Below are 14,280 nucleotides of genomic sequence, written 5' to 3' on the forward strand. Positions count from 1 at the left end.
TTTACAATTCATCTGCGTTAATGCACCGGTAACGCGACGTTACTTGTAGTCGAGGGGTCAGCGGGTTCGAATCTCGATCGAGTTTCGGACTATCCTGAATTTGACCTTTCATTGTTTTAGTCATTGTCTCCAGGTGAATGCCAGTTCCACTTCTTCAAAATCCTTGCCTATTCACTGTATACGACGTCATCTGACCACCCAATTTGACGCACGAGCTGCTTCTCGACATGAAACAGATTCCTTTCTGAGGATCAAACTGTACGTTCAGTCAGCCAAAAAATTCCACGCCTTTTATGGAACCAGAAGATTCATGACAACGTTAACAACAGCCCCCAACCGGTCAGCATCCTGAGCCAGATGAATCCACTCCACTTCCTCCAACCCTATTCCCCTAAGATCTATTCTAACATTATTCTGCCATCTACACCCAGGTCTTCCAAGTTATCTGTTTCCTATGCGTGCTGTATGTCCAGACCATCCTTCGATAGAGCTCTGGCGAAGAGTACGAATTATACATTTCCTCATTAAGCAGATCTCTCAGTTGGCACAGCGATGTTAAATAACTGAGGATTGGAAGTCACCAACTGCAAACGCTCCCTGGTCGATCTTTTTGGTGCGTGTGTCCGATAATGCTTTATGTGCCTGTCACGTGATATCCGAGTCATTACCATAAGGGGGTTCCCCGCTGTATTGAAGATGCGTCAGGCGTTGCTCAACTGTTTTAATTTGCAATTTTAATGCGCTGATGGACAAATCGTGTCCGACCGCTTTCGTGACGTTGATGTCATGCGGACAGGATGCGTTTAGGAATTGCGTGAATTATGCACCTCACTCCCCGGCCTTCGTCTGTCCGACCAGATCACTTGTGGATGTACGCACCTCGCGATATTACACGAACTAAGAAATTAAGAGGCGATTAAATTCACGGAATGGAACTGCCATTTGCACAAACACATTACGTCTTCTGTATGAACATTTGAGCTTTAAAATACATGGAACTACAGTTGTATTTTGATTTAAATCTAAAACTTCTTGACGATGGTGAAGAGTCAATTGAATAAAAATTTACTTGGATATTATCCATCGTCTAGTAATAAAACGTAAAAAAACGTAAACGACGTTTCGGAGATAGAGCCCCGTCTCCGAAACGTCGTTTTACGTTTTTTTTTACGTTTTATTACTAGACGATGGATAATATCCAAGTAAATTTTTATTCAATTGTATTTTGATTTGTTTGAATTTTCAATTCCGTCTGACGTTTTAAGTAAAGATCACGGATTGTGAGTGTTTTGTTATGAAAGTGTGCCGAGGGGGGAAATATTTGAGCCTAGGAGGTATAAAGCGACACGGAACTTGATCAATTTATATTTTGAAGCGCTAAATAATTTGTAATCTTTCGCTGAATACTTTTAGGATAATCAAATCAATTAGTATCAAATGGGCCTGACATGTAGCACGGATTGAGTAGTGGAGCAACTTGGTCCCTCTGGATACAAGGTACGACTGAGTGGACCAAGAAATTCGAAGGTCTTCTTCGACCTGCGGACCGCAGTGTGATGTGACAACCCGTTCAGATTGAATCGAGACATTTGCTCCGTCGCAGCCTGTAATATGCTGACAGCCGCATTAAAACTGCCTACCCGATGCTTCCACGACGCTGTGAACACAAGACGACAAAATTAATTGGGTTTATCAAGGAAATACGAGCGTCGAGCTGGGCTGGACACCGCACAGTTCAGAAAACGCGTTTGTATCACGCGACACACCTAGAGTTGCGAGGTAGGTGGGGTCTCGTGATTAACTTGGTAACTTCCTGATACAGGATGTGCCTGAAAATCTACATTTATCCAGCTGTTCAAGTACCGGCAAGCAAATTCTGGTATATACCCTCGAAACTCTGTGGTGTGACGTCTTGAACACGTGGCTAAACAATTCTAAAATGGTCGACTGACTGAAGTACGAGATGACACGGCAACCAGACGACAAACTAACTGGAGATACTGAGGAAAAGCACGGAAACATTAAACGCAATAGCCGATCCCCAAGCGACATTTCAGCCCTGAAGAAGTACTGACCACGACATTCGGTAGCAACTGAGTAAAAGAGGGTAACATCAAAGGAATACAAAAATTTAGAGACCTAGACATGGATGGAAGGATAATATTAAAATGTGTCTTGCGGATTAACGGAGTGAGGAAATTTAACTGGATACAAGTCGTTTAGGACAAGGTCCAGTAGGCTTTTGTGAGCACTGGTATGAATATTCAATACCTTTCGAGCTGGCGATTGCTTTGTTATCTGCTGTTGAGAACAGAGGCACCAAACACATGTGAGGGGGCGTGGCGTTCGCTGTTTCGAGGATCCTGAAGTTAGATACAGACTCATGTCAGCTGCACAGTTTAACAGTTTGGCAGTTTGCTCCGTGGGACCTGCCTTCGGAGCCGGGACGCGTTATGTCGGAAATGTCCAATTAATTAACACGTGATGTCATTACAAACAAACTTCTGTATGAAGCATAGTCGATTGAAGTTTCAGGTGGGAGTTCTGAGCTCGTACGGTGACAACTGTCAGTGCTGCCAACCGCGGCCTGTCATACGCGGCGTTCTTTGCACTACGTGACTCACGAGGAAAGTCATAAAGTATAGGGATATTTAATTTACGTCAGAAGTGATGTTGGCAGCACTGAAATCGATAGTGAAAATAAAAGATGAGGAATTTTTTTTTACCAAATAAGTGCTCTACTCCACGTAGCTAATTCTCAGATACTTTCCTTAATTACTGCCTCTTAAGAGACGCTACAAAATCACATTATAGTCATACACAGGGTGATATAAAATTCCCCCCTTCGCCACACACGGCCTGGGTCTTGCTCTTGGTTTGTGCCGCTACGGCTGTTTGCTTCAGTTTGTACAACCCTGAGCTGCTAAATTCTCGCGGTCTGTAGGCAGTAAGTAACAAAATTAACCTGGAAAATTGATTCGATATCTCGAAGTAAAAGTGTGATAAATTATAGACTGAAGTGAAATTCCTCTCTGCCTCCCAGTTAATCAAACATGGCTGCGAGATCCTGAGGTAATTACCTGGGTCATTAGACGTGCGGACGGACGGACGGACGGACGGACTGATCGCGTAATGCGCTACAATCAATATGGCAGTATAATGAGGGCACTTTCTTGCTGGATAACAGTGACGCAGCAGAGATTCTGTGGGGTTCGCGGTTAACCAGAAGACAAGTACATTTCTGTGGTCCAGTCCGTATCTTGCTGAGATCTTCATGGTTTTCCTCAGTTCCTTCTGGTAAATGACTAAACTACGTCGTAATGTAGGACAAAATGTATTCTCTCCTTTCCCCATTATCGTCCGTACATAAACTTACATTGACGCTAAATAACCTCTACAGTTGATACTTCTTTATTAAATAGCAAATTAAAAGAATAAATAAACACGTAAATGAAAAGAATCGACAAATAAATCGATATATTCTTTGAGTGGGACCTTGATCGGTCGATAATTATTCAGCCTTACAAGAAATGACCCATTTTTCGTAATCCTAAATTATTCATAATCGTTCTTGTAAAAATCTGTGTATCTGAGATTCGTTTTAATATCATTCTCCCATTGACCCATATGCCTCCTCAATTTACCTGCTTCTTTGAGGGTTTCCAACAACTGTTGGTGCGCATTTTTGTTTCCGTACTGCATTCTACATGCATAACCTTCCAATATTCTTCATTTAGTCACAGTAAGTGCATTAATTTGAAACGTAATATCTGTAAACATTACCGGTATGTAATGTTCTTTTGTTTTTCGGTTGTGGTTGATAAGGCGTCATTAAATGCTGGCAATAAAATGGAATTATACTCCGTAACGTTTTAGAAATTACTTGTCCTCACAAACAGGTATAAGGTAATTGTGCCAAAGATATTTCAGTGGAACTGAGTTCATTTGATAAAAAGCGATGTAATCTGTAGATCGTGAAATCATGTCTGTTTCCTGAATGAGAAAACTTTATGAGAGCGTTCGCCAGTGAGTAATAAAGCTAACAATTGCGCGATGCACGTCCTTACAAAGATCCCGAAGTTTCGCAGACAAAATCGCGGAACGAGACATCATCATTAATGAATGCTGTAACCCCCAGCCACGATATAATGTTTTATATACAGGGTGAGCCAATTTTGCTGCTAGCGAGCGTGATAAGCACCGGGCACTGCTCGCTTCATGTAGTAATGCAGGGAACTGTTTCCCGGTTGCCGCAGAAGAGTTATTGTTTGTTTTAAACACTGCAGAACTCGGATGCAATGGCATTAACTGAGTCTGATTTCAGTTAAGTGTGGCGCAGATGTTCTGTTCCAAACGTTAATCTTTAAACTTAATATTCGTTCGGACTGGTGACCCCTGCATGTGAAACAATTAACATTACAATTTTTTATTTGAAAATTTAAAAATTTTAAAAATAATTTATCCTTGACGAAAAACATAGATCTCATTATGTGTCTCTCACGTGAAATTATGTTTTCGTTATGTGCATTTAACTGCTTGTAAGAAGAAGACAAATGCGTATTTCTTTTCTTTTTTTTCAACAACGGACATTCTTTACGAATGTTTAGTGCATATTTCTCTCGCAGGAGTGCAGCACGAAATTGATCAGACGATAATAGCAAGGAATTGGTTCGTACCTGCAACAAATGAACAAAAGAGATTACATTTGAATACAGATTCTTAACGAGAGCTTTTGTAAAATGGACGTTACTGCATAGATATTTTATTAAATTTTTACTAGTTATTTTGTATTTTCCGATTTTTGAACAGTTAATATATTGAGATGATAAAGTTGCGTCATATTGTGATAAATATATATTTGTTTAAATATTGTCAGTCTAATCACAATAAAATTTCTATTAAATATTAAAATATTACTATAATTAACATTTAATGTAAATCGAATATTTCGATAAAGAACATCATTTAATATTTTAAATATTTTATATGTTAATTATAGTAATATTTTAATATTTAATAGAAATTTTATTGTGATTAGACTGACAATATTTAAACAAATAGTTAATATATTGTTTTAGTTGATGTTTAATAAGTATCAATAGCATTTTGTCGATAATCATGGAGGCACAACGAAGCTGAGCGTAACAAATGTTGTTTTTCATGCCCGATCCTCCTTTTTCCTCCACTGAGAGAGAATTCTTGAGTTTATTTGCTCTGATCTTAAAGCGGAAAATGAGTTTGTTTGTTTGTACCAACTGTATCAACGAAGGAATTTCGTGCTCTGGGATTTGCATGATATGAAAATGTTCGTGTCCAATATCATCTGCATTCAAAATTGAGTCGACATCTGAGGATCTGGCTGTCGTCAAATTGCTGCAGTAAGATTTGTTTAGAGACTCACCCCTCGTAACTGATGAGGCGCACGAAGACCGGCGATTTGAAAAATAGTTCCTGCTCATTTTTACGTCGTGCAAAATCTATTAAGCTCTTTGCATGCAAATTCGTTGTGTTGGTACACACAGGGCCAGATATTCCGGGTATTTCTGCTGTTTAAATCGCAAGATACGGAACTGACAGCATTAAGTCTCAGGATTATACAAAGTGTCCCACGATCCCCTCCACGCTGACATGTCACTCACGCGCATACAGAACGCGATTCCACATTTGAGAACTTTCTAATTTATAATTGTTGCAATGTGGAAAATAAAAACACGTATCACATTTTTATAAAGAAGATTTTTAAATGAACACTGATGATAATATTAAAATGGATGTTTGGAAAATAAAGTGTGGGGTTGGGACTGAATTCAGATACGTGACTACAAGGCGCGGTGTCGGGGTTTTGCGAGAAATGCAACCAACCCCTTTCTTAGGAGGAAGTTCGCACAGCTGACATACGCGTGTAAGTACTTCCGTTTACGAAACCAAGATTGCTTGCGTCGTAAATTATTAACGGTAGCCATAGTAACCGGCCTTGGCCCTTTGGCCCCGCCTGCACGTCGAGCATATTAGCCCCTCATTTTACGTTCCTTGGCTTTCGTTATATATAACGCATTTTACCGTCATCATCATTGGCCAAGCCTTGGGGAAATTCACTGACTGTAGTATAAAATAACGGGTCCTATCATCACCGAACTACCTTCAAACCGAGAAGAATGAAGTGAAATTCGCATTTTCTCCCCTCAAATATTTATCAATAAGTTTAAAGACATAATATTACATTTTAAAACACTCAGTTGCCATGGAAACTGGAGCGAGTTTATTGTCGCTAATTTGACCTCCGCTGCGCATTTGTTCCAGGCGGCCGTGAATAAACACTGCAACTGATGGTTTCTGGATTTGTTTTAATTGGTTTTTCGGTCTGACGTCAGAGATCCAGTTAAAATTATTAATTTCCATCATCCGTTAATATTACTGAAAATATTTAACTTTGCAAACGACACGCTGGTCGGCCTGCCAGCTACCGAAACAAGCGTGGAACACTGACATTTCATTTTCCATCGAACTGTCGAGTCCCGTTTACTCATTACGTCGACACTAATCGAAATTACCGCTGAAATTCCGACCGTAAACTCCTCCTTGCCAAACTAAATGTACCAGGACAGGCGTTTTGAAGCCATATCAAGTGTTAAAGTGCTAATGACAGATGTAATTCGCTTTAGGGTTGCAAAACTTAATGAGGTCACAGAGAATTAAGTAAGAAATCATGCAGTTAAGTTTATCCAGCACATTATTTTAACCTCAAGACGACAAATGTTGCTTTCTGTTGTCGAACGCTGGCCACGTAAGACAAATTGAGAAGGCTGAGTCACTTGTACCCAGAGGACGAGAAGAAGAAGAAGAAGAATATAGCTATAAACGCTTGTGGTTCATCATGTAGACACTGGCTGAGTGTGATGATCCCGGGGGCCGGTGTTATAAAGCAAGTTCTATTGAGTTACTCTGTTCCTTCTGGGACTTGCGGTGCGGAAAACTCCATTCCATTGTTTCATTCTTCGGGCAACTTGAGTTAGTGGTCTGCCAAATGTCCTGGCGTCTCGCTTTGTCTCCTTCCCGATGTGTCGTGTTTCCTTTGCAGAGGGAACGGAATAAACACGTAATAAAGAAATGTTTCGATCGGACTGCGTTTAGTTTGCAGGGAAAGATTTCGGACGGGTGTAATATATCGATATGTATCGGAGAATTATACTTGCCGCGAAAAGGAATTTGATTAATTTCGTGAAATTTCTGAAATAACCTCAAATCATAAGACTGTCAGGCATGTCACCCAACACAGACCTCGTTAAATTATTAAACGAAATTTTAAAGTTTTATTTTCCAATTTGGTCGTCGAGATATGACGAATATTTTCACTCCGAATGCAAATTGTCTTGTTTCGACAATGGTCCATTCACAGCTCGCCTCTCCGGCTACTAAAACACGTTTTTTTTATTATCGATGACGTAACCATCTCCATTTATTGGAATATCAGTCGTGTTATTCCAAAGGCCACGACTGTCATCGATGGATGGATATAGGTGGCCATGGAACTTCTTTCCGAAGCACAAACAGAAGAACATTTGTCGTCTGTGTTGCGTCATCTTCTCCATTTTCCGAGACGCGTTAACAGGACTAATGGAATCTGCTAGCAGTGCTGCCAACATCGCACGTCGATAACTGTGAACTTCCGTCAGAATTGGGATAAACTTCTCCTGAAACGAGTAAAATACAGTTTAGTTCCGGAAAAGATGCTGAATGTTAATATTTGAGTTCAAAAAATTGTGTTTGTGTAAATAATTGGTATCTACGTCTGTTAAGAAGTCAAGTTAATCTTTGTATTGTCCTTGATATCTTTCTTCTAGTAATCTTTGTCATTATATATATATATAGCTACTTAAGCCCTGTGGCCTATAAGATTTATGATAAAATCCAAGTCAGGTCTGTGAGATGCAGCGCCTCTCGTGGCTAGATAAATGTAAATTTGAATACGTGTGTTTGTGGATCGATGTATGAATATCGAAATATATCGATTATCTACAATATTGTGATGCAGTTGACTGAAAGTCTTGTCGCATTGCTTGGCACTACTGGTACAGTTTTCTTTCATTTTAAAAAGTCTCGTCCGGGCCACCATTTATTCTCAGCTGCTTCATGTTTGTTCTCAGGCGTTCCGAATGAATAACGGGAGGTTATTTCCAAATTGATCACGATCGATTTGTCTCTACGTACTTTCCCATTTCATCCTCACATTTAATTTGACTCTGTGAAACATGATAAATAGCCACGGTGGTCTAGCTGTTAGAACGCTGGCCTTGTAATCCTGGAGTCTCGGGTTCGATTCCCGGCGGTGCCCGAATTTATAACTTGTGTTGGGCAAGGCCGTGGTCTAGGCAACACGGAGTTTTCCTCCGTGGCATCCCAACAATTACTCCATTCACACACAGAAGAAGGCAATGGCAAACCACTTCTGGATCATCTGCCAAGAACGTATATGAACAGGTCCCAGTCCGAGAAAAGGATGGAAGGATCCTGTTCATATGGACCTGTCGTCAGACAGAACACTAAATAATAATAATAAAACATGATAACAGCGTAGTTAAGTGATCACTAGCCGCCGCTGCTCACAGGCGCCACTGCACTAGTCCAATTTCATCCCTAATATCAGTTCTGGATTTTCTTGTCACTCTTTGTCTCAGGGACAACGCGACTCGAAAAAGTTGTCAATTTATTTTTCAACAATAATTAAATGAACAGTTGTGAATGGCCTTCGTCCTTTATCGGCTCTTAATAATAAAATAAAAGACGGGACTTCACTCCTTCAGGTGTGGCAACATTATAGGCTAAATTTACCTCTGAAATATTGAGTACTGCTAGAGAATTTATAAACTCTCTGTGCTCTTAAAAGTTAATTTGATAGCGTGGCTCCGATCTGCACTCAAGTAAGACGAAGTACCCGCCAGCCACGCATAAGTAGCTTGTATCGTGATTGTATTAGAAAGAAATGTTGGAAGTTTCTTAAGCCAGCTTAGTAAGTGTTGGAGAAGGAATTCGATTTCGCGACCTGGGGATCTTGAAACGTGCAATTCTGTAGAATAAGTTACAAACCTTACGAAGAAAAATTCACATTTTCAAGGATAAACTGGTGTTATCAGAACTTATTAATCCATGATTATTCAACTGATTAAGTCATCATTTCACATCAATAATATTTTTGCGCAAAATCCGGTCGCTGTGTTCGCCACGCAAATTGTCACGTGTCTCACTCCCGTGATCTTCGTGCTTCCGCCATGTTTCTTTTACGCTTGCATTTCAGAAGTTCGCGCGGCCGCCATGTTAGCGGGACGAGTGCGGAGAGGAAATGGCTGTTGGATTTCTTAGGGCGACGAAGTGTCCGTCCGCCTCCATTTCTCGCCGAGTTCTACTCCGGGTCCCGTCAAGCTTTTGTGCCCCTCCGAAACTTCACAGGCGGATAATTAATTCGTGTCCTGACGACGTCACAGCTGCCCCCCCCTTCTTCCCCTCTTCCCCTCCTTTCATCATCTTCTTCCTCCCTCCTTTCTTCCATTATTTATTCCTATAAGAGAAGGGTTTTGAAGCAGTGCGTTCGAGAATGTTCAGGAATAAATTTCGCCCAATTTGCCTGATATTCTGACTGGGGGAATTCGTGATTGTCCTCAGACCCTCCAGGCGAATACAAAGGCAGTAGGACCGGCCGCCTCCTTTCATATCCTTACCTACTGTTGATGCATGGCCGTATTCCTTCTTAAGTGACACTGACCTCACTACTTAAAACGCCGTCGTTAAACATTCTAGAGAGAGTTCGCTGTGCGTTAATGATTCATCTGATTATTTATCGGTGTGTTTAACGATGCTGTATCGGTTTAGTTGTCTATTAGGTGCCCGAGAAGTTAAGAAATCGTGAGGACGTTGACGTGGACTGACGATATTATATTACTGAGACATTCTGGCCGCGGCACACGTCTTTAGCGATCCTCATATGTTAGTCGACAGTATGTGACGTCTGCGCTCGATCGAGGGTCGTTAAATAGCCCAAGTGCCAGGACGCGGAGACGGGGAAGATTTCCATCGGACAAGTCCTGACAATCCCCGATCTTCAGTTTTCGCTGCGAAGTGATCTTCCGAGCTTCACGAAACTTTGTCATCATATTAGGGCAGAGGAAACTTCGTGAAACTTTAATGACAAGTTCTCTTGACGAATAATTCCACGGAAGCTTAAAACTAGGGTTTATTCCGATCTTACGAAAGAAGATCAAAGCAGATTCGCTTAGGAAAAGCATCGAAGCGCTGCTCCACATTACTAAGACTCATGGCAGATATCAATGTTGGTATTCTGTGTTATAATGCCGTGTGGACTTTCAGGTACACACCGACGTTTCGGAGGTACATGTTGCCTCCATTTTCAGGGCAGAAGATGGACATGAGGCTGTGTGGATCTGTGAACCTGTCGATGGCTATGTGGTTAATTAAATGAATATTGAATTGAATTTAAGCAAGATTTGTTGATGAATATTTTTAGGCGTAGTGAAGTTTTATAAACAGGTTCAGGAATGACTGACGTAGTTCTGATACGTTTCATGCTACGTACGAGATATGTCGTTTCACAACACTTGTATTTCTGAAACGATTAGATGATCATTTGAAATAAACGTGTCCCGCCATCTCTGAACAGTCAAAGCTAACTACGCTTGGCTTTTTTAACAGTAGATATTGTACGTTACCATTGGAACGTCGTGGCAAATGATTGTTACAAAAAATGTAAATGTGCAACCGGCAGCTGTTTATTTCCATTGCTTCAATTAACCGGACACGTTGTCCCGTGTCGCGTTTCGTGTGTTCAGTGGTCGCTTTATTGTTACGCGTGCAATGTTTAAAAACCACAGCGGCTCTGAAGAATTGTTGTGGCCAACGGCACGTTATCGCGTGCGACGGGGCCCACCGGGGGGGGGGGGGGGGGGGGGGGGGGCGTGCTCCTACGTAGTCAACGCTTGACGCACTGCTGATATGAGAGGCTCGCAACGAAAAATGTCCCTCTGAGGTAGGAGAAAAAATCCGTAGGGATATTTCAGAAGGAAGGTTTTATGACAGAGGTGGAGTATTTATTTCTTCGTTGCCTTCAGTCTGTCGAGGTGAACCTGATGGCGCATAATTAGCGAGCGGGATTATGAACGCGGATAAAACGAGATCGGAAAAATGTTCAGAACGAGGCGACAAGTAGAACACGAAATCCTCCTTTAGAGCCCAGTTGTGTGACAAAAACACGATGAGGACAGGGAACGTAGCGCGTATGAGAAAGCCTCGAGGGAGGGCACCAGTTGAAAGTCCTAGACAAAGATAATATTAAAATGAATCTCAGCTACGTATTGTGGAAATGCGTGGATTTGATTATTCCGCTCAGGATAGTGACGAATGAACTTTCGGATTCAATAAAAGACGGGGAATCCGTTGGGTAGCTGATCAACTATTAACTTCTCTGTGCTCTGTGAAAATGGCAATATACAGTTGAATCAGCGTCGTTATTTAAGTGCAATTGCACTGAACGGAATAAGGAATACGAACTGGGCACCTTTTTTTTTACGATAATTGCGTCGCCATCTTAGATTTAACTTCATATATCAGTGTTTTATAATCTCTTTTTGCAGTAAATGTATTTGGAATGGACTGTAAGTCGCGGAATATTTGAGGATCGATTGGCTCTTCGGTCCCCATGGTGATGACGTTGTAAGCGGAGGCCGATTGTTCTTAGACTTGGCATCTGACTATCGTTAAATATTGGTAGGGTCATGACTGCCGACATTACTGAAAATATCCCAATTAATAAGACCAAAATAATTGTCAGTGATGGTGGTATTCCAAAGACATGTCACTAGACGAAATCTTTCAAAGGCGTTATGTGACGCTAAACTAGAATTTCTTCCTCCAGAAATTAAAAAATACTAAGTTCTCTGGTTTTGTGATGTTCCTACTGCTGACAGACCCTCAGATTCCATATTATCTGTTTAGTTTGATAACCAAACATTGAATTTTAACCGCGATGACTGGCTATGAGCTGGATGATGGGGGTTCGAACCAGGGCTGTGAAGTCGGTACTAAAATCTCCGACTCCTTCATAAAAGCTAAATATGTATTCATGAGATGATAACAACTTCGAATACGATATTAAAATACAATAAAATCTGGAAGAAAACATCATTTTGATATCTGATAAACATCTGACTAAAAAGTTGCATTTAAGAAATTATATTTAAGTTTATATAATTTTATACACCTGAAGATAGTTCATTTGGAACTGAAACATGTCGTGTGAAATGTGATGTTCTAATTGTAAATCGAACATTTCGATAGAGAACATCATTTTAATATATTTTAAATATTTAAATGTTAATTATGGTAATATTTTAATATTTAATAGGAATTTTATTGTGATTAGACTGACAAGATTTAAACAAATAAATACGTATTAATAAGGGTAAACCTACTAAAATGGTAAACGACACCATAAGAGATTTCATCACCACCACGTGAATCATCAGCCTGCCTTTTAGAATGATAACCTGTATTTAAATATACGTCTAATGGTTATTGCAGAAATCGGTTGATTTGTATTCTTAAGGTACCGGAGCCAAAGTTACAAAGCTTTATTCCCACACCACGTGGCTCAACGCGTCGTTGAATCTCCCTAAGCGCGAGGCCACCGGCGGTTCACACGGAATAGAAATTGTTCTTAAGATTTTATATGGAGGTCGGAGTCGGTACATTTTTTCCGACTCCGACTCCACAGCCCTGGTTCGAATCCTGGCGTGGGAATTTGTTTTCTTCTCCACCACGCCCCTAATCCAACTCAGCATTCTGCAAATCGGATATCGGAAACAAAGCGACCAGAACTTGAGAGATTAAGAATGCGTGTTGCTAAATCTTCACGCCATTCGTCCGCTTATAATTTATGCAGTCAACATAAGACTCTCATTTCAATAATAATAAAATGGACGTTTTCTCTGGTTTCAGCGTCGTTCTACGGGGCGAGCTACATCTCAGTGCCCCTGCAGGACGCAAAGAGTACGACAGATGTGCAGTTCAAGTTCAGAACGAAACGCTCTGACGCCATGTTGTTCCTGGCGGCGGGACGTACGGATTATTGCCTAGTGAGGCTGGAGTCTGGCAGACTGAAGGTGAGCCCGCGTCACGCCGAGGTAAACCGAGATGGGCAGGACATGTAGAATGAATGGGCGAAGTTAGAAATTCACGCAGAATTTTAGTTGAAAGGCCTGATGGGACGAGACTTCTTGGGGGGGGGGGGGGCTGCGTGTGGGGAGATGATGATATTAAAATGGATCTTAGCAGATTTAAGTTTAAGTATGCGAAATGAATTGAGTCCAGTCCAGTGTTTTTGTTTTGTGATTACGTTTTGGGTTCCACGAAACCCGCTCGGTGCTAGGAGCAGTATCTGGCCGCGTGTTTGTCCCGTGAAAGAAAGAGTCGAAAGCTGCAATGCTAATTAAATTGAAATTAAATGAGATTTATTAATTAATATTTTTACTAGAGGTTAGTAGGCCGAGTGAGCCAGTGAAATGTTACAAGCAGGCGCACGGATAACTAATGTAGTGTTCACACCTTCCATGCGACTCACGAGTTATCTCGTTTCACAGCACGTGCCTTTCCGGAACGAACGATTTACTGTTTGAGATCAGTGAAAGAGATGCGTCTCGCAATCTCTCAACAGTTAAATCCAAGTATCTGTGGCTTTTCAAAAATTTAAGTTTGTGTTAACAAAAGAGTATTTAAATACGCACTCAGTAGGTGTTAGTTTTTATTTGAGATTGTGGTAACAGCTTCAGTTAACCAGAGAAGTCTTTTCGTGTTCAGTGGTCGGTAAGGAATTTCTTGATCAGGTAAGGGACTGTCGATCAAAATTGTACCTTGCACCATCCAGTTAGCTAACACAGGATACATGTTACATGAACATCGCCAGGACGGAGACTAGTTTCCTTTGACACGGCTCTTCTGCTCCTTGAAATGTTGTCTCGACCTCAGACACTCTCTTCCTTTCGCAGAAATGTTGTGCATGGGAAAGCGATTGGGAAATTAATTAAAGAAATTTTCTACGAATTGCTCTGTGCATTACATGGCTTACTATAATTCGCGTGTCGAGCTAACAATCTACCGTGTTGCAGCTGTTCTCATACAAATGACTCTCATGGGGATTTCCTTTTTGCGTTTCCGTTATTGGACTGATGTCGAGCTGGTCCTCCGCGACAGGAGAGGAAAAATTAAACTGTTGATAAA

The 14,280-nt window shown here is 41.0% G+C and overlaps 1 protein-coding gene across 1 annotated transcript in view; it reads left to right on the forward strand.

Moving 5' to 3' along the window:
* The window catches only part of kon (chondroitin sulfate proteoglycan 4-like protein), a 170,972-nt gene that overhangs the window by 131,519 nt on the left and 25,173 nt on the right, over positions 1-14,280 (forward strand). Inside the window, exon 2 of the mRNA XM_087343111.1 lies at positions 13,003-13,166. Within this exon, the coding sequence (XP_087199237.1) occupies positions 13,003-13,166 (164 nt within the window). The remainder of the gene's footprint in view (positions 1-13,002; positions 13,167-14,280) is intronic.

This window comes from Zootermopsis nevadensis, unplaced genomic scaffold, assembly GCF_977971745.1.
Source record: "Zootermopsis nevadensis isolate Lab colony 2312 unplaced genomic scaffold, Znev_1.0 Znev_ptg000004l, whole genome shotgun sequence".
NCBI classification, from domain to species: Eukaryota; Metazoa; Arthropoda; class Insecta; order Blattodea; family Termopsidae; genus Zootermopsis; species Zootermopsis nevadensis.